This window comes from Mus caroli, unplaced genomic scaffold (genome assembly GCF_978045245.1).
Source record: "Mus caroli unplaced genomic scaffold, Mus_caroli_1 scaffold_2, whole genome shotgun sequence".
NCBI lineage: Eukaryota > Metazoa > Chordata > Mammalia > Rodentia > Muridae > Mus > Mus caroli.
The window spans coordinates 149,113,086-149,131,221 of record NW_028227257.1 but is presented as its reverse complement, the minus strand read 5'-3'; the positions used below and the strand labels follow the sequence as shown (position 1 = coordinate 149,131,221).

The window sequence follows — 18,136 nt, the reverse complement described above, 5'->3', positions numbered from 1 at the left end:
ACAGAGGCCCAGCCAGCCGAGGGCAGTGTTTGCTGGGCGCTGTTGCTCATTCTTCCCTCTGTTTCAGATGCACTGGACAGTGAGCCTGCTATATCGCCACTGCTTCCTCGGAAAGAGCGTGGGCCCCCAGATGGCAGCCTAAATGAAGACGAGCGCCTTCTCCCCAAAGACAAAAAGACCAACCTGTTCAGCGCTTTGATCAAGAAGAAGAAGAAAATGGCGCCGACACCCCCTAAGCGCAGCAGTTCCTTCCGAGAGATGGATGGCCAGCCAGAACGCAGAGGGGCTAGTGAGGATGACAGCAGGGAACTCTGCAATGGACCACCAGCTCTCACCTCAGATGCAGCAGAGCCTACCAAGTCCCCAAAGGCCAGTAATGGGGCTGGCGTCCCTAATGGAGCCTTCCGGGAGCCGGGCAACTCAGGCTTCCGTTCTCCCCACATGTGGAAAAAGTCCAGCACACTGACCGGGAGCCGCCTGGCTGCTGCCGAAGAGGAGAGCGGCATGAGCTCCAGTAAGCGCTTCCTGCGTTCTTGCTCAGCCTCCTGCATGCCCCATGGGGCAAGAGACACAGAGTGGCGGTCGGTTACACTGCCTCGAGACCTGCCGTCTGCTGGCAAGCAGTTTGACTCATCCACTTTTGGAGGGCACAAAAGTGAAAAGCCAGCTCTGCCTCGGAAACGGACCAGTGAGAGCAGGTCCGAGCAGGTGGCCAAAAGCACAGCGATGCCCCCTCCCCGGCTGGTGAAGAAGACCGAGGAGGCCGCTGAAGAAGGCTTCAAAGACATGGAATCCAGCCCTGGCTCCAGCCCTCCCAGCTTGACTCCCAAACTCCTCCGCAGGCAGGTCACTGCCTCTCCTTCCTCTGGCCTCTCTCACAAGGAAGAGGCCACCAAGGGCAGTGCCTCAGGCACGGGGACTCCAGCCACTGCAGAGCCAGCACCCCCCAGCAACAAAGTGGGCCTCAGCAAGGCCTCCTCTGAGGAGATGCGCGTAAGGAGGCACAAGCACAGCTCGGAGTCCCCAGGAAGAGACAAGGGGCGACTGGCTAAGCTCAAGCCTGCCCCGCCGCCTCCTCCTGCCTGCACAGGAAAAGCAGGCAAGCCCGCACAGAGCCCCAGCCAAGAGGCCGGGGAGGCAGGGGGAGCCACAAAGACAAAATGCACGAGTCTGGCTGTGGATGCTGTGAACACTGACCCCACCAAGGCCGGTCCACCTGGAGAAGGACTGAGAAAGCCTGTGCCCCCATCTGTGCCAAAGCCCCAGTCGACTGCTAAGCCTCCAGGGACCCCCACCAGCCCGGTCTCCACCCCCTCCACAGCACTAGCTCCTTCACCCCTGGCTGGGGACCAGCAGCCATCATCTGCTGCCTTCATCCCCCTCATATCAACCCGTGTGTCTCTTAGGAAGACCCGCCAGCCGCCAGAGCGCATTGCCAGTGGCACCATTACCAAGGGTGTGGTTCTGGACAGTACTGAGGCCCTGTGCCTTGCCATCTCCCGGAACTCAGAGCAGATGGCCAGCCACAGTGCTGTACTGGAGGCTGGCAAGAACCTGTACACTTTCTGTGTGAGCTATGTGGACTCTATCCAGCAGATGAGGAACAAATTTGCCTTCCGTGAGGCTATCAACAAGCTAGAGAGCAACCTCCGAGAGCTGCAGATCTGCCCTGCCACAGCCTCCAGTGGGCCAGCTGCCACCCAAGACTTCAGCAAGCTGCTTAGCTCTGTGAAGGAGATCAGCGACATTGTCCGGAGGTAGCAGCAACCAGTGTATGTCAGCAAGAGATGTTGCAGTCCACAGGGCTCTTGTGCCTATAAAGATGGGGACAGGGAGCTGGGGAGCTGGCATCTTTCCCCAGGAGCTTTACAGAGTGACAAGCAGAGCCTGAGGGAGTCCTGGATGGAGCCTGGTGGAGTCGGCCCTTCCTCCTGTGCTGTGCACCAGCTGCCCTGCACCTTTCCTGTCCAGCCCAGGCGTCAGCCACCTCTCCTCACTGCCTGTGGATGGGTCTCCTGCTCTGAAGACTACATCTGGCCTGCCTGGCCACCAGGCTTCTCACTCCCCGGTGCCTCAGACCCAGCTCCCAGGTCAGCCTGGAATGCTCTTCCCTGTCCTTGCAGGAGAATGACCTCCTCTGATGGACCTTCTTGTCACCAAGGCATGGGAGCCCCTGTGCTTGCTGTCCCTGCACCTTCAGTACTTACAAACTGTCCCCGAGAGCCTGTGCTCACTGTGTTTTCATTGGAAGGAAGCTGTCGCTCTAAGGGTCATGAGGTGCTAAAGCCAGGGGCCCAGATGGGTGGGCACTGGAAACAGGAGCTGGGCAGTGTGGTCTGTCACCTGCTCTCAATATCTTCAGCAGTGTGCCCGGCAGATCCTGGACAGCAAGCTTGAGTTTTATGGGTGGCAGTCACTGGCTGGCTTGGCACATAGCCAAGCCAACCCTAGGCCTCCAAGGGCTCCCCAGAATCTGAATTTCTGAGTAGTCTTCATCCCCTCTCCTGCTCTAAGGTCAGGTCCATCCTCTCTGGTCCTTACCTTGATGACAAGGATCCAGCCTTCTGGTGTTTTTGAGCATTTCAAAGGTCTGCATAGAAAGGAACAGCCACTAGGTACAAGCAGGCAGGAATCTGGGCTCTCCTGAGCCCTGACTGCTTCTCAGAACTGCTGCTTAACCACTGAGAACAGTGCTCAGCCCAGAGCTCCTGAGAGGCACGCACATCACGCTGGGGTTGGGTGTCCCTTGCAGACTCAGCCAGGGCATGTCTTCCTCCTAAGGCAGCCAGGACCAGAGCTGAGCACAGGCACAGGTGTGGGCGACTCCTTGACTAACCCAGAGCAGCCAGCCTAGGCCTCATACCAGGCTGACCCAGAACAGGGCGCATGCCTAGGCCTTGTACCAAGCTGGAAGACATCTCCACACTCCCTGCTTCTCCACTGCAGGTGTGCTGTGCTGGCCCCAGGCCCACACTGATCACCTAGATGCAGGGCTGGTAGAGATGATTTCCTCTGGTCCTCGTAGCACCTCACCTCTTTACCTCCAAAGGCTGCTCTGCAGCCCAAGGGAGGCCGTGCCACACTGCCAGTGACCTTGAATAGCCAGACACCACCATCCCCTGACACTGTGCTCACAAGGCCCCTGCTCTGTTGCTGCCGTGGCTGCCACTATATTTTGTATTACACTTTGATATTACACTCTTTTTTAAAATAGACTTGCGCTCTTATAAATGACATGTAAATAGTTCACCACTGTGCCCCCTCTGGCACACCAACAGCATTCCCCTTTTTTCTCAGTCCAGTACATTTTGTTTCTGTATATGACTTTTTTGAATCCAAATCTCTCTGTAGTATTTTTTAAATAAATGTTTACAGAACTATTGACAGACTGCTTGGTCTGTGATTCATCCCTGCAAGCCCTCATGTCCCAGCCCGTGTGTCCTGAGCATATAGTTGCCAGCTGCCCAGCTCTTGGCAGCCTCACAGCAGATGGTAGTGTCCTGTGTCAGGCCGGGAATAGGAGCGGCTAAGCACCTGAGATTCTTGCTGGCGGAGTGAGTCCCTCCCCGGCATGCCTCTGCCTTCAGCCGCTCAGTGCTCTCTCTCATGTGGCCTCGGGTGCCAGCTGTTAGGCTTTAGTGGACAGTGAACAAGCCCCTCGGCAGGCTCTGTGGACTATGCTTCGGTCACAGGAGCTCAGGCAAGGATGCCAGGGCCACAGGCTGGGGTGACCTGCCACCCCCAACAACTCGACACACAGAAGCTCTGCCTCCCCTGGCTGTCGTATGTCACGCATGTTGAAGTGGGTCGGAGTTGTCCAGTGAATCTAGACACTGACCCTCCTGCAGGTCTTCTGTAGCCAATAGGGTCATCCTTGAGTGGCTGTCTAACAGGAGCAGCAGGAGGTTCCAGGAACAGCCGCCACAGCTACCACTTGTGCTTCTGTGTGTGACATGGGCCTAAGAGGACTCCCAGTGGCCTCAAGCAAGTGTTGTTTGCCTGTTTTCTCTATTTCTTGTAAGGCCACAGGGGTGAGATCTGTCACTTCAGCCCTGTCTCCGAAATAAGGTCCTGATGTGTCATTGGAAACTTATTTCTGTGGCTACCTTTCTTGTCAGACGTGGTGGTGCCCACAAAGGCAGGTGGCCTGGGCCTACAGAGCAAGATCCTGGGCAGTCAGAGAGAAACCCTGGCTTGAAAATACAACAATAAAAAGACTGACTTTCCTGCCCTCCTTAGATCATAGTCGCTCCCTAGAATCTAATAGCTGTGGTTGCCCAGAAAAACACACCCTCCCCACACATGCCCATCCTGAGGGGCCAGTGAGATGACTCAGTGCACAAAGCACTGAGGCTGCCAGGTTAAGTTCAATCTCTGGGACCCATATGGTAGAAGAGAACCAACTACTGCAAGTTGTCCTCCGACCTCCACGTGTACACTGTGCTATGTGTGCATGCACACAGAGGAAAGCAGAAATGATGGCAGTGTCTGCCCCGGGTCACCACATGTCACCCTTGTGGAGCTTGTACTGCCCAGAGGTCTGGTGCTGTCCAGGCTCAAAGACGTGAAACCACTTAGTGGCTTAACCAAAGAGGCGTTTGTAGACATGCAGATAGTTACACCCTGCCCAGTGGAAGTGCCCTCCAGGCTGGCCTGACTACACAAGGGGTACCAAGTTCTCTGGGGAAGTTTCTTTCTCTCTCTCTCTCTCTCTCTCTCTCTCTCTCTCTCTCCCCACCTCCGCACAGCATGGGGGGGGGGGCAGTCACCAGTATATTTTTTGAGAGATAGATTCTCATTGAGCCTGAAACTCAGCCATTGGCTAGGCTAACTAGCCAGTGAGCTCCAGGAATCTAGCTCCCTCCACCTCCACCACTCCCATCTACCTCTCCCACCCTCAGCTGGGATGACAGCCGGTGCTGTGGAGCTCAACTCAGCTCCTTGTGGCTTACATGGCAAGCTCTTTACAGAGTTGTGATCCTCAGCCCCCTGGGAAGTCATTTCTAAGTCTGGTCTTACACAGATGAGGTTAAGTGGCCAGGAAACAAACACCCCACCCCCACCTTATCTGCCTTCATCCCTGTTAGTCACTTAGCCTCTTGTCTGGGCCTCTGCTCTAGCTAATGTCAATTCTGCCATCAAGACACTGTGGGATTCCGTTCCCCAGGGGCTTTGGGACTTGTGCCTATAGACCATGAGCACAGGGTGACCAGGAACTTATCAAGATTTGGGGCTGTGGATCTCCTGTGGTGTCTTTGGTGCTGGAGCAAGTGAGGGTGGGCAGCTGTCCTGGGCCTTTCTTTTTCTTCTTCCTTAAGCATTTCATTACTATTTTAAACACAATTTTAAATTGGGCAGACCTTTTCTATCTTAGCAGCTAATAACCTGTAGGTGTACGAGAAAGATTTGCCTCTTTTTCTTTCTTTCTTTCTTTCTTTCTTTCTTTCTTTCTTTCTTTCTTTCTTTCTTTCTTTCTTTCTTTCTTTCTTTCAGGCAGGGACGCATTAGTCTAGGCTGGCCTCCATCTCACCATGGAACCAAAGCTGGCCTTGAACTTCTAACCCTCCAGCTTCGGCCTCCTGAGGATGAGGGATTACAGGCCTGCTCCACTATATCTGCCTCTTGCTTGTGTCTTGAATAAATACAGGGAGGGGCTACAGACAGCTCTGGTTGAGAGCAGGAGATGCCAGGCCAGCGGGTGAGCAGCCTAGGGTTGAGTCTACCCCGGGGTGGTTGTTTCTCAAGGCCTTCCCTTGCCCAGTCTGGAGAGAAGTGATTTTTCTCATTCCCAAGAGGACAGTGGAGGGACTAGACCCTGCCAGAGCGTGGGAAACTTGGGGGCAGGGGGTTAAAGAGGGAGCTTAGCGCCATGTAGGCGAGCTGGTTTAGCAGATCAATGCTTTAGCAGTCTGACTGTTCTGATTTTCAGGGCTATTGAGCTCCAATGTACAAGCAAACTGGAAAAAATAGCTTTGTTGGTTTTCTTTTAATGATTAAAGGTAATGACAGCAGATGCGTTCCTTTGAAGGCCTCCCCCTTCATCTCAGCCCTCTCCGTCGAGGTTAATCTAATCCTGCTAAATTAAGAACCTGCCAGGCTCGGGGTGAAACCCAGTGCCAGGGCACTTGCCTAGCATGCACGAGGGCCTGAGCTGGAACCTCAGCATCACAAAAGAAGAAAACTCAAAATGAGCCCTACCTACCCCCAGAGTGAGTGAGGGTGTGCAGCCTCATGGTGTGAGTGGGTGCCAGGGCCCAGGCTCCAGAGTGCCCTTCAGCCCTGGCTTGTGGTCTCCTGTCTCAGCCTGTCTCATATGTGTATGAATGAGCCAGGGTACTGCCCCACAGAAGCAGGTGGGCATCCCTGGCTGGTGAGGGAGCTGAGGAAACCACAGCCACCTCTCCGTGTCCACAGATGACCCGTGTTCTCAGGACTGTCCCAAAGGAGTGTGGTGGTGCCCTTGATGTCCACACTAGAGGAGAGCAGTAGCATTCCTTTGCTGGACACACCCTCTGTCTTCTTCCTGAGATGGTAAGGATGGCAGAGTGATGTGCCTTACAGACCCTAGTGTGCTTGTCTTGTCCCTGTGACTAGAGCCCAGGACCCATGTGCAAGGCCCCTGGGGAGCCCAGGGTGGCTCTGGGGGATGGCAGTGCACCACTGTGTCAGGTGTTTGGCTCTGGCCCCCTCCTCAGTTCACCTCCCAGCCCTGCTCCCCAGTCAACATGGTCCTTTTGTGGCTCTGATCTGTCAACCTTAATGAAGTGGCTTCCTGGCTGCTGAGGATTGAAAGCTGCTACTGAGGACGTAAGTCACTAATAGAATGGAAAACACCAGAATACTGTGAGGTGCCAAGCTGGGCCTGGCCCAGTGTGGTTCTAAAAGGCTAATAAAAATCCACCAATTAATTGTGACAGCTCAATGGAAAATTATTCAATTGTGAACGGGGGCAAGCCGCTACTCGAAAGGAGGAGGGGAGATGTTGCCATAGAAACATCAATATAAGTTCTCATCTCAGCAGTCACAGCCAGCCCTAGAGTGAGCTGCTTCTGACGGCTGTGTGTGACCCAGGATGGGATGTAGGAGACTCGGCAGCCTTTGAAAGGGATGTTCTGCCTGGCCCCAGGCCTGCACACAGCCCAGACGGAGCCTGTCCCCCTACACACACCTCCCCTCGCCTCCCCCAGGTGGAGATGTCGGGATTTTTTTTTTCTCCTCACACTTGTTCTGAGAAACAGGGAACAGGGAAGCGGAGAGGGAAACAGCCTGTTCCTTCTCTCCCTTTGCCCAGTTGCCAATTAAGGGGCTGCTCGGAGAGGTGTACGGGGTACAGGCAGCCTGATTTCCATCTCCCCAAAGTGAAGGCTTCAGGAACTCAAGAAAAGTTGTTTCTGGGGCCCAGAGGACCTGGAAGGAAGAGGCCAGCATCCCATTATGATGCTGCAGTTGTTACAACTTTTATTTCAAAAGATACACATGGCAATTCCTAGTTTGGGTATTTGAAACTCAACCTTGCTGAGCACAAAAACAAACAAAAAACCCCACCCTTTCAGAGTTCGGTCCCCATGAGGCCCTTAGGTTGGCTAATACTACCATGGACAAGGGGCGATGGGCAGCCAGAGGGGATGCCCGGGCCATTCCGTGGGCAGCTTGGTGCCACTGCTGGCTTTCTTGCCAGAGGCGTCTTGTGCTAATGGGGTGGAGAACACACTGACTGTGTTTTGGCTTTGTTTGTGTCTGAGTTATTTTCTTCTCCTTCATTTCTCTACTTTCAGACTCACATTCTATACACAGCGGAGTGCGCTCTTTCACAGCGCACCCCTTCAGATGTCAGCTACCAGTGTCCCTTCGGAAACTGTCAGAACTTTGATTTCCCGCTGTAATCTCTCGGTCCACCTACCGACAAATGAACAACAGAGCCAGAGGCCTGTTGTATCCACGGCCCCAGCACAGCCTCAATGCCCTGCCACTGGGGACCAGGGACTGCTCCAGTCAGACCACTGGGGAAAGTCGGAGGCTGAGACAGACAGCAGCCCGAGTCACGGGCTAGGACAAGGGACTGACCAAGACATACTTGGTCCTCCTGTGTGCAGGCTTTCAGGAGTAGGGTGGGGTGGAGGGAGGAGAGTGGATTGTTCATTTGGGTTTTGTTTGTTTGTTTGTTTTTGAACACCACCCAGATTTCTCACTTTAGCAAAGTTGGAAATGAAAATGTGAACGCATCTATTCACCACCATTAGTTCACTGTGATACTCTCTCCCGGTCTGGGTTCTTGAGGTTGGGTCCGGGGCAACAGTAGATGGTCAGACGGGGCAGAGTCCACGCAGGCCCTCACCGTCCAAAGCGGAAGCTGAAGCCTCCCTTCCTCCGGCTGTAGCTGCTCAGCTCCTCTGCCAGAGTCCCCAGAGGGCCGCTGGCCTTCTCTGAGTCAGCGGGCAGGAACCCTGCGGCCTCACTGCTACCGTCTTGCCTCCCTAGACGGAAGCCGGTGTGCTCCCTGTGGGAAGCCTGCTGCTCCTTGGCCACCACCAGCAGGGCCTGTGGCTGTGGATTTTGAACCGAGTTGGGGGGGTGTCCCTCAGCCAGCTGGGCCCAGCTCATCCTGGCTCCGATGTCACCGATGTCTGTGGGTCCCCTTCTGTCCAGCAGGGGAAAGCAGGTGCTCAGAGGGAGAAGTAGGGAAAGCAAAGGCCGGAAGCTCCTCATCTGAGCAGAGGAGGGAGAGAGAGGAGGGGGTAGTGGCCAGCATTTGGCCACATGCAATCCCTGGCCCCAGGCTTCCCAAGGTTTGGGCAGCCCTTGGAGGGATAGCTGCTGACTATGCTTAGCCTGGTTCCCTAGCACCCAGGACACCAGGCTGTCGTAGCCACCAGGGGAGCCGGCTGGACCAATTAGTCTAACTCCTATTCACCTGCAGCCGGGGAGCTGCCTGCCTTGCTGGCTCAGTACTGGAATACCAGAGCTGCCAGCTGGCTTGCAGAGGTACCCGGGTGGCCCTCGGGGCTGTGTGCATTTGGGTTCAATTTTCTATTATAATTATTGACTCTTGGGCCGTAGGCAGAGTGAGAAGCTGCCGTGTTTTCAACTTGATAATGAATAGGTCTAGCAGCTCTGCTGGGAAACCCCACTGTCTCCCTAATTCAGGAACAAGTTGCTCTTGGGAGGGGGAAATGGGCCTGGTGGCCCTTGTGTAAGTCAAACACCTACCTGGGGAGGAGCTAGAGGCAAGGCTGGGAACAGCCAGCACCCACTGAGCTCCCACTGGACAGGACAGGCTCTGGACTAAAGATTACTCAGGTGAATGGGCTTCTCTGTACAGTAAGTCTGTCTACAGCAAACGCTGCTCCACCACACAGCTCTAATGTCAGTGTGGTTTCTCCCTGTGCCAGTCTCTAGGGAAATGATTGCTTCCTGATGACAGCCATCCAGCCCACCAACCCGGGGCCACCCCCTAGTACCTCAGGCACAGAGAGCCTCAGGGTTTGCCCTAGGTCCTACAGCTTTATAAGAGAAAGAGCTGAGTTCAAGGTAGCCTCATTACTCTGTGCCCCCATATCTGTCTCATTGTCTCGAGGTCCCCCCCACATCCCGTGGTGGGAACTGTTCCCTTCCCTCACAGAGGATGTCTGTTTTGCAGTGACCATGGGTGAGCTGAGCCAGGCTGGCTCATCCTCTGAGGAAGCCCCTGAAGCTGGAAGTGGAGGGGGGGGACTTCTTTCCAGAAACAGCTCCCTTGAAAACATTTCAAAGAAGTGAGCGCAGCCAGAAAGCTTCAAAAACAACAACAAAAGCAGCCCTGCTTTCTACCCAAATCCAGCTTGCTAAGCCCCCTGGTCCCCAGGGGCTGGAGTAGCCTCCAGTCTGCTGCTGCTAAAGGGGCTTCCTCAGGCACGGGTGGAGAGGGCCCCCCACAAGGGACAGACAAGCCTCATTCCCTTCTCCCCATGGAAGGGGAGGACGGGAATGTTCTTTATCCCCAGAGATTAATACTTCCTGGCTGGCATCTAGGGCCGGCTGGCTCTGGTGGAACTTTAGCTGAGGATGAAGCTGAGGGTCCTCCCACACACCCGCCCTTCCTGGTATGTGGCTCATGGTGCTTGCTGTACCCACCTGCACCCAGCTCACCTGGAGAGCCTGTCCTCCCGTCCCTTGCTGTACTCACTGTGCTTCGGGCTGCTCTAAGAAGGGCAGGTGAGTCCCTAGACCCCAGTGTCAGGCAGAGCTGCTCAGGTCCCGGTTCAGCAGGCATGGCTCTGGGGTTCCCCCGCTTTATGAAGCTCCCTGGAGAGGCGAGCCCCAGCCTGCCTGATTGCTATGCATTCCTAGCCCCAGGATTCCTTTGGGGCTGCTGGTGGTGAAGGAAGGGGCACTGTGGGCCAAAGGACAAAGAGACAATGCAAACAGGATGTGGTCTGATGAAGAGTGGCGGGCGCCACCCTTGCAGAGCAGAGAGCATCATCACGGGTCAACCGCGGGCTCAGACACTGGAGGTTCCTGGTGGAGACATGGAGGCCCACTCTTGAGAACCCTGGCTGTTAAGGTGGCCGGGAGATAAGGCATCGAGTTAGCTAGGTGTGGACTTGGCAAAGGTGTAGGGCAGGTAATGAGGTCTTCCTCCCACACTGGCACCCTCAGGAAGGACAGGGTTGTCTGTCACCACCACCCCTAACCACACACCATAACTTCTCTTCCGCTGAGTCCACAGCTGGGTGCTGTTCTTATTGGCCGGCACCACCGCAGTGAGTGTGTGTCTGCAGGGGCTGTAGATACCTCATCTCCACAGCCTCCTCCTTTTACCAGACTCCCTCTGGATGCTGACCACGGGTGCTCTGGCCAAGGTGTGGTCACTGCCCATTCCAGGGCCACTACTCAGTGCAGTTCTTCCGGTGACTAATGACAATGCCCCACCCACACACCCTGGATTCAGCAGCTGCATGGTAGGGTGGGACCCTTCCCCCTGTGGCCCACTCGTTCCTCAGCTCACACTGGGCTCCCACCTGCCGTGCTGTGACTATGGGGCCGGGAGGCCAGCTCAGACATTTGCTTTAATCAAACGCTTGGCTCTGAGGGCTGGGCAGACTCCCAAAGCGCTTTTCAGGCACACTCCTGGGTTCCTGCCTGCATCTGTCCCTCTGATCCTTGAGCCCCAGTGTCTTCAGCTACTGTCCGCCATGATGGGGGACCTTGCCAGCAGCTGGTGTCCAGGCCAGCGTGGAGGCTGGAGTTGAGGGTGTTTCTGATGTCATCCAGCAGGATGGGCCTCGTTAAGGTTAGAGGCTGAGCAGAGAAGGAAGCAGTGTTACAGGAGGAATTAGGGTGGGGGTAGCTTTCCAGGAGGTTCCAAGGCTCTCTGAGTTGCAGTCCTGAGGGCACAGGGCTCCATGCAGCCTGTCCAGGCTTCCTTGCAGCCTGGCTTCTGGACCCATCTGTGTTTCTCATGGTGTGAGGGAGGGCTGAGACTGGGTGAGAAAGGGTATATTCATGACAGCCAGTCCGGGCTCTGCCCTTGCAGGTTCCTGGTTTCATCTGAATGATCCCCCCCACCCCCAGAATAGGACCCAGCTTGGAACACCATATGGCTATGATCTCCAGCAGCCCCGAACCTCTGAAATTGATGATGTCACAACACTCCTCAAGTCATGAAGAACACACCCTTCTCACAAATGTTCACCACCACTGGGGTCTCCCCAGTCTCCTCACAGAACCCCGGGGAGATTTCTTCCCTCAGTACTACACCCTGTAGATGGCTGGTCCTCAAGCCCCTTGATAGCTCTAGAGAGTTCTGTGAGATTGGGTCGGTGAGACCCATCCAGCTAGCTCTTGAAGCCACAGACAGAGCAGTTCAACTGAGGGAATCATCATGGCCAGGGCTTAGCAGTGTCAGGGAGCAGGCTAGCTGGACAAGGCCCCCACACAGGCGAGAGTGCTCCGACAGAAACAGACACAATCACCTTGGATTTCTGAGGGCCTGGCTCTGGAGTCCTGTCCCTGGCATCTCTACCCGCTCCCCCTGCACACCCCCCATCCCTCCAGCCCCATGACCCAGAGTGAGCTGCCTAGAGGACAGGACACTGAATCTTGGGAAAGAGTCTGAGAATTGGTGTCCTGTGGACATGGCCTCAGGACACTCCCACAGTACAGGAGTGGTGATCCCTCCCTGACTGCCCCCATGCTGGGGTAGGGGGCGGAGGTTCCGCCCCTGTTCTTTCTGCAGTGTGGGCACTCAGTCAACCCTACCTTTCATGGAATAACTTGAGCTTCAAGTTGAAGCATCGATTAGAAATAAATGACTGTTAATTAGTTCCTCAGAGTGTCGACTCCTCAGAACCCCAGGACTCATTCCCTATAGGGACAGTTCATCACCACAAAGACACCCGTGGGATACACAGAGCCAGGCTAGGTGAAGCCATGAGTCCAGAACAGAAGCCCCGCCAGATGCAGCCTATGCAGAAGGCTGGCCCTGACCTTGCTAGGTTGCCGGGACTTGCCTGTCTCTGCCTAGCCAGTGACTCCTTGGGAGCGAGCACAAAGCCATCTGGAGAGGAGGGCAAAGCAGTCCCAGGGCACTGGGTACCTGCCTCACTCTGCTGTGACATGGAGCAGTGCAGGACTACTCGTGAAGGCTGGTGCTGGGTCACCACGAGACTTTATTGAAGACAAGGGTACACAAGACACCGGGTGCACACAGCCCCAAGTAGCAACTAGGCCCACTGTTTGCCCATGGGGTGCTGCTCAGAGCTGCTTCCAGCCCCAGGGCCCCATTGTATCTGCCAGCATGCACACCTGCTCTGCTCGGCACAGCTAGCCTCAGGTCAGACCCCCACTCACAACCACTGAGCCTGAATCCTGGCCTCTGGATTTATGGATCCCTGCAGTTCCTGGGCCATCAGAACCTCGGGCAACCTGCGCCAAAGGCAGATGAAGGAATGAGGCTCTGAGAGGCCCCCGGACACTTTGGGTCCATGTTGCTTCATCACACTTCTGGGTTCCATGAGACTTCTGTTGGCATGTTGCTCCTTAGATCACAGGGTTCAGGGAAGGTGTGGGCCTAGCTCGTATACATCTCCCGCCTCAGAGTCAAGTCATCTTGTGGAAGGCATCTGTTGCTCACAGACTTTCTGGTTATCCAAGGCCCTGCTCTCTTCCAGAAGTGCTGTTTGGGGGCCAAGACCTGCAGTGACCATGGCCACAGATGGCTCATTCTCCACCTGGAGGCTTGGGGTGACACAGATGAGGGGGCAGGGAAGAGCCAGGAACTGGAGATGACACTCCCACCTACAAACACTAGTGTCCCACACGCACGAGCCACTAATGCCACAGGAGAAGCTCACAGCTCTAACTGGTCACTCACCAGCCCAGGCTTGCAGGGGACCCAAGGTACTGTCTGCTCCCTGCATGCTGTCTAGGTGGCCACTGGCACGACCCAGGTGTACCCAGCTGTGAAGCCTTTGGTAGAATCCACAAAGCCAACCTAGGCTTGGAAAGATTTTCGATGCTTTGCAAAGTAGAGACAGCCACAGCGCCAAGCCCCTAGTGTGGGATGTGGAGACTCTGCCCAAGAAGAAAAGCAGTGTGGCTCTGCCAGGCGACTTCATAGACTCACCCTGGTTAGTCATTCCAGTGACAAACCAAAGTAGGTCTGGGGTGTCAGGGACCACAGCCTGCTGACATTATGTCTTCTTAGTGGACCTGTCCTGCCCCCCCCAAACTTCCCAGCATTCCTGCTTCCCGTGGTCACTGATCATGGGTGGCAGCCACCTACACAGACATCAGACCAGTGAATGAAAGCCAGGGCTGGAGGCTGTGGCCCAGTGTGCAGGAACAGTGCTCTCGCCTGCCCTTGGAGGGTGCACACCAGGAAGGTGAAGGACTGTTGACCTGGTCTCTCTACTAACCCCTGCCCACTCAGCCAGCGTTTGACAAAACCACACCCCCTAGAGTACCAGCCTGGCTTGGGAGAGAGCTTGGTGTCCCTGGGGCAGTGGCTGGGCTGAAGGGTTGTCATTTCCAATGTGACCAGACAGGGATGCATGTCACCCCTCACCAACTGCCCTGATGGGCTGAGCTTCAGCTCCTGCATTCTGCAGCCCAGCCCTGGCCCGCAGCCCTCCTGTCCCACACTTGCATGTGTGAATCCGTTGCTTCACTCGACGGAGTTTGTTTGATACCACATCAGAAAGCGCTTGGCACTTCTGAGCAGCGCTTACAGCAGCAGCTGGCAACAGAAGCCACTTCAGCACCAGCCTCGGGGGTGGGTAGTGTCTGCCAGGATGTGTTTAAGCTCCCACACACCTCTGCAATGAAGCTAGGTGCCAGGTGTCAGGGACAGAGAGGGAATGGGAGGGGACTTTCCTATGTATCCCTTGTCCCATCAGAACCTTGGCTACTCTACTCATGTTTCTTGCCACCAGCTCGGGACCATAACCAGTCTTGTCCAGCACCTAGGACCGCTTTGACTCTCATAGGTGTGCTACAGATCCTTGCTGAAGGCCCAATGTGAGGGACTGAGCAGGTCACACAGTTCATTGGTGGCTTCAGGCTTTGGTACAAGTCTGGTAGAAAGAAAAGGCATGGGTCTCTGCCTCCAGACAGAGGAGGTCACCATTGCCATCTTATCATCCAGTTCTTGTAAAGCCCCTATCAGGTTTTCATAAGAGCATCTCAGCTGCCAAGCAGGTAGCTGAGGGCGGGGCTACAGCCTGCCTTCCCGGGGGATCATCCGTGCAGGTGTTGAGAAGGCTGGACAAGGAAATGTCCAGATGTCCAACCTGTTTGATGCTCTGTCTCCTGCCCTCCCCTCCACCCTACCCCACCCCGCCTGTTAGACCCTGGTGGCAGTGTCCGTGATAGCCAGCAGGGGGCAGTCTCTCTGCAGAGATGGTAGTCTTGGGCCATGCTGAGTCCCAGGGCTGGCTGGCTTCTGAGAAGATCCTAGAGTCAGTCCATGGAGGTCAGCAGAACACAAGAGCCTGGCACAGCCTCACCCCAGGAGGTCCTCACTGGCTTAGGCCAGTCCCACCCTTGCCCCACAGGCAGGTGATGTGGGGCAGGACCCATGGGTGCTCTGCAGGAGGGCAGGTGGACCTTGTTTGAGGTGGGAAAGAGCAGATGAGCTCTGAAAGCAACCAGAAGAATAGAAACCTCCAGGTCTGCGGAGACCCAGGGGAGGGTGGCCTAGGGGTCTGGTCTTGGCCTTGGGGCTTTGTAGACAGCTGTGCCACAGCCCAGTTGGCCACAAATGAGAGAGAGCTGTGGCAGCTGTCCAAGGTCCTCTGATCAGAGGTAGGGTCTCCAGGCCCTGAGGGATTGGGGTTAGGGCAGACAGATGTCAGAGGTGAGAAGGTCTGAGCCTTCCACTTTGATCTGATGGAGGGGACCAAGGTGCTGCCTGCCCCCTATTCTGGATGTTTTTGCCAAGCCAGGAAGAGTGGGAGATGCTGCCTTACCAGGATGCAGCAGACAAAGCACAGGGACCAAAGCCTGGGCAGGTAGGGTTTGGGGTTGCCGGGTGCCAGCTCCGCTAGTAGGAACCAAAGAGCATGTCACCTGATAGACAGGGACCTGGTTGGGGAAGGGGTGTCACTGGCTCAGGAAGCTGAGTTTCAGAGCTGGCCCTGGGCCATCCCTACTAAAGAGCAGGCCAACCATGCACAGGTGGGCAGAGCATGTTCTTGCAGCAGTGGGCATGGGATGAGATGTGTAGGGACTAGACATAACCAGAGGACACTGGCGCTGGGTAGTGGGCCAGTCTAGCGGTCCTCACGGACCGGCCGGATCTTCATCTCCGAGAACTTGAGTGAATACTGCCATCCCGTCCAAGAGGACCACTCGACGCCGTCTGCGTAGGAGGCGTGTGCACCACGCAGGTACTGGCCATTGAGGTTGGATGTGTGACAGTTGCGGTACCACCAGGCTCCTCGGTAGAAGGCGGCACAGTTGTTCTCCGAGTGGTCGCTGTCCCGGTCCTTGGTGGTAAACCTCATGCCGCTGTGCTTCAGGAGGGAGTCACCTGCACATGGCATGTGCACACGGCGGTGGGCACCTGGCCAGACACCCGGGAAGAAGCCTGCACAGGCCCCCAAACACTGTCCACCAGCCACGTGAGTCTGGGTGTGCGAATGCACACACCACCCCTCAAACCTGTGCCCAGGCTGTCTGTAACCTCCTCCCAGCTTTCCGACTCGCCCATTCCTTTATCTGAGATGAGCCCAGAGAACTCATCTACAACTTACTGGCCCCACAGAAGCCAACCCCGGAGACCTCCAGGCTCCAGTTCTGGGCCCAGCTCTTCACTCTGTGAAATGGGTAAACCACCCAGGCCCCATAGCATTGCAGGAGTGAGGACCGGATGGGACTTGTGACCTAGATCCTGACTGCAGAGAACAGAAGGCTTTGACTGGCCAGGCCAGCTCTCCCTGATGCACTGGATCCTCACCTGCGGTGCCGGAGTAGTCAGCCACCGTGAGTGGGTACCCATCCTCCTCGGGGTCCACAGAGAACAAGCCCACACCAAAGCTCCCATAGTGGGCATAGGCGGTGCCGTTGTCAAAGTCTTCTAGGTCCACATGAAGCTCGTATGCTGCTTGTGTGGTCAGGGCGTGGATCCGCTTGAGCCCTGAGGGTGGGGGAGGGGAGGAAGATGGATGAAATCAAGGGTTGGGAGGGGGTGGATACCCTCCACCCACCCAAACAGGAGCTGGGACAACTGCTAAGTGTGTGCTGCACTGCTCTCTGGGCCACTTCCCTTCTCTCTGTAGGAGGGATCTGGGCAGGAAGCTAGAGACTTATTGGTCATGTCTGATTGGTGATGGCGTCCCATGTACCTGCCAACCTCAGGAGTCTTCCTCCATCCTCTCCACCTTATTTTTTGAGGCAGGGTCTCTCACTGAACCTGGGGCTCATTGATTCAGCTAAGCTGCCTGGTCATTGGGCCCTAGGGACCCCATAACCCCATCTCTACTTCTTCAGCACTAGGACGCGTGGTGCAGGTACAATGAGTGACATTGAATTTAGAGTTTGGGGGGTTTTTGTTTTTGTAACATGGTATGAGGACCCACAGTGAGGTTCTTTATCAGCTGAGCCATCTCCACAGCCCCCCAATTGTATGCATTTTGAGGTGACAGCTGGTAGAGAGAGCACTGGAATTTGCAGTTCAGATGGGTGGTGGCACAGGTGGCTGAGCCCAGCCTCTGAGCCATCTTACGGTGTTTTCCATGCCTGTCTTTTATCGGCCTGTTTGCCTTTCTGTTTCAGCCTTGGGAAAGTGGCTGGTCTCCCGTGCTGACCCAGGGACCTCCTCCTTAACATTCACCATTCTGGTTCTCCCTGGCTCCTTATGAATTTCCCAGTCCACCTAATTTCCCAAACACAACTCTACAGTCAGTGTTTGTTGTGACCCCAGTGGGCACAGCGGGACCAGGCATGGCAAGTGCTCAATAAATACTTCTCAGTTCATAGAACCAAGGCAGTGCCAGCATCTCCTGCCATCCCCAGACCTGGTTCTGCACACTCCTGCTGCCTACCCCCTTCCTCTCTCCCACTCTCCTGCTCTCTAGCCCTTGGGCCATCTCAGGGTCTCACACAAACAGGGCACTTCCCTGCCATCAGGATCAACCCTTGATTAAGAGGGCATTTAATTAAACGCTTCACAGGTTCACACGCCTATAGTATTCCATCAGTCCCTTCCCGAGGGCTAGTATTTGGGTTATCGTGTGCTTGAGAGCTTTGCGGACCCTCCCTGCTCAGCCCCAATATTCTTTGCCAGGCAATCAACCCAGGATCACCCCAGGATCCCTGTCTTCCCTTCAGCCCCTCTTGGAGCTGCTGACTCAGTTCAGCCAGAGACCTGGAGGCTGTGGGGTTCGCCCAAGAGCAGGCAATCCCACTGCACCCCGCCTCCCTGCCTGGTCAGCTCTCCCAGGGCTAGTGCTATCAAGGCAAGCTGCTCTCCCCTCTCCGGGTGTGGCTTGCACACCTGTGCAGGGCTGATAGACAGATGCTCAGGCAGCAAGTGACAATGACAACAGCTGGCACCTGGAACCCAGGGACCAGTCTAAGCACCTCCTGTATGGTGACCAATCAGGCAGCACAGCCTGTGACCAATGCCACCACACTCAACCCAGGACTAGCTGCTGCT

General features: G+C 55.7%; 3 protein-coding genes across 5 annotated transcripts in view; 1 reads left to right on the top strand and 2 right to left on the bottom strand.

Annotated features, from left to right (window-relative positions):
• The window catches only part of Abl1 (ABL proto-oncogene 1, non-receptor tyrosine kinase), a 112,116-nt gene extending 108,734 nt beyond the window's left edge, over positions 1–3,382 (top strand). For all 3 annotated transcript variants that reach the window (XM_021155765.3, XM_021155766.2, XM_021155767.3), the window contains exon 11: positions 68–3,382. In XM_021155765.3, coding sequence (XP_021011424.1) covers positions 68–1,761 — 1,694 coding nt within the window. In that variant the 3' untranslated portion in view covers positions 1,762–3,382. The remainder of the gene's footprint in view (positions 1–67) is intronic.
• A 4,734-nt stretch (positions 3,383–8,116) lies between these two features.
• On the bottom strand, positions 8,117–10,249 carry Qrfp (pyroglutamylated RFamide peptide). The gene is made up of 2 exons (XM_021157018.3): positions 10,163–10,249; positions 8,117–8,706 (listed from the first exon to the last, which is right to left on the bottom strand). The coding sequence occupies exons 1-2, from the start codon at positions 10,247–10,249 to the stop codon at positions 8,332–8,334; spliced, it is 462 nt and encodes a 153-aa protein (XP_021012677.1). The 3' UTR covers positions 8,117–8,331.
• Positions 10,250–15,566: 5,317 nt separating this feature from the next.
• The window catches only part of Fibcd1 (fibrinogen C domain containing 1), a 30,006-nt gene continuing 27,436 nt past the window's right edge, over positions 15,567–18,136 (bottom strand). The window contains exons 6-7 of the mRNA XM_021156642.2: positions 16,436–16,615; positions 15,567–16,009 (exon numbers count right to left, since the gene is read on the bottom strand). Of these exons, the coding sequence (XP_021012301.1) occupies positions 15,750–16,009; positions 16,436–16,615 (440 nt within the window). The 3' untranslated portion in view covers positions 15,567–15,749. The remainder of the gene's footprint in view (positions 16,010–16,435; positions 16,616–18,136) is intronic.

Coding starts and splice junctions, on each gene's coding strand:
- Qrfp (XM_021157018.3), bottom strand. CDS start 10,249: ATGCCTGCTGAACCGGGACCTGAGCAGCTCTGCCTGACACTGGGGTCT. Junction 8,707..10,162: donor TTAGAGCAGCCCGAAGCACA/GTGAGTACAGCA, acceptor TCCTCTGCTCAG/ATGAGGAGCTTCCGGCCTTT.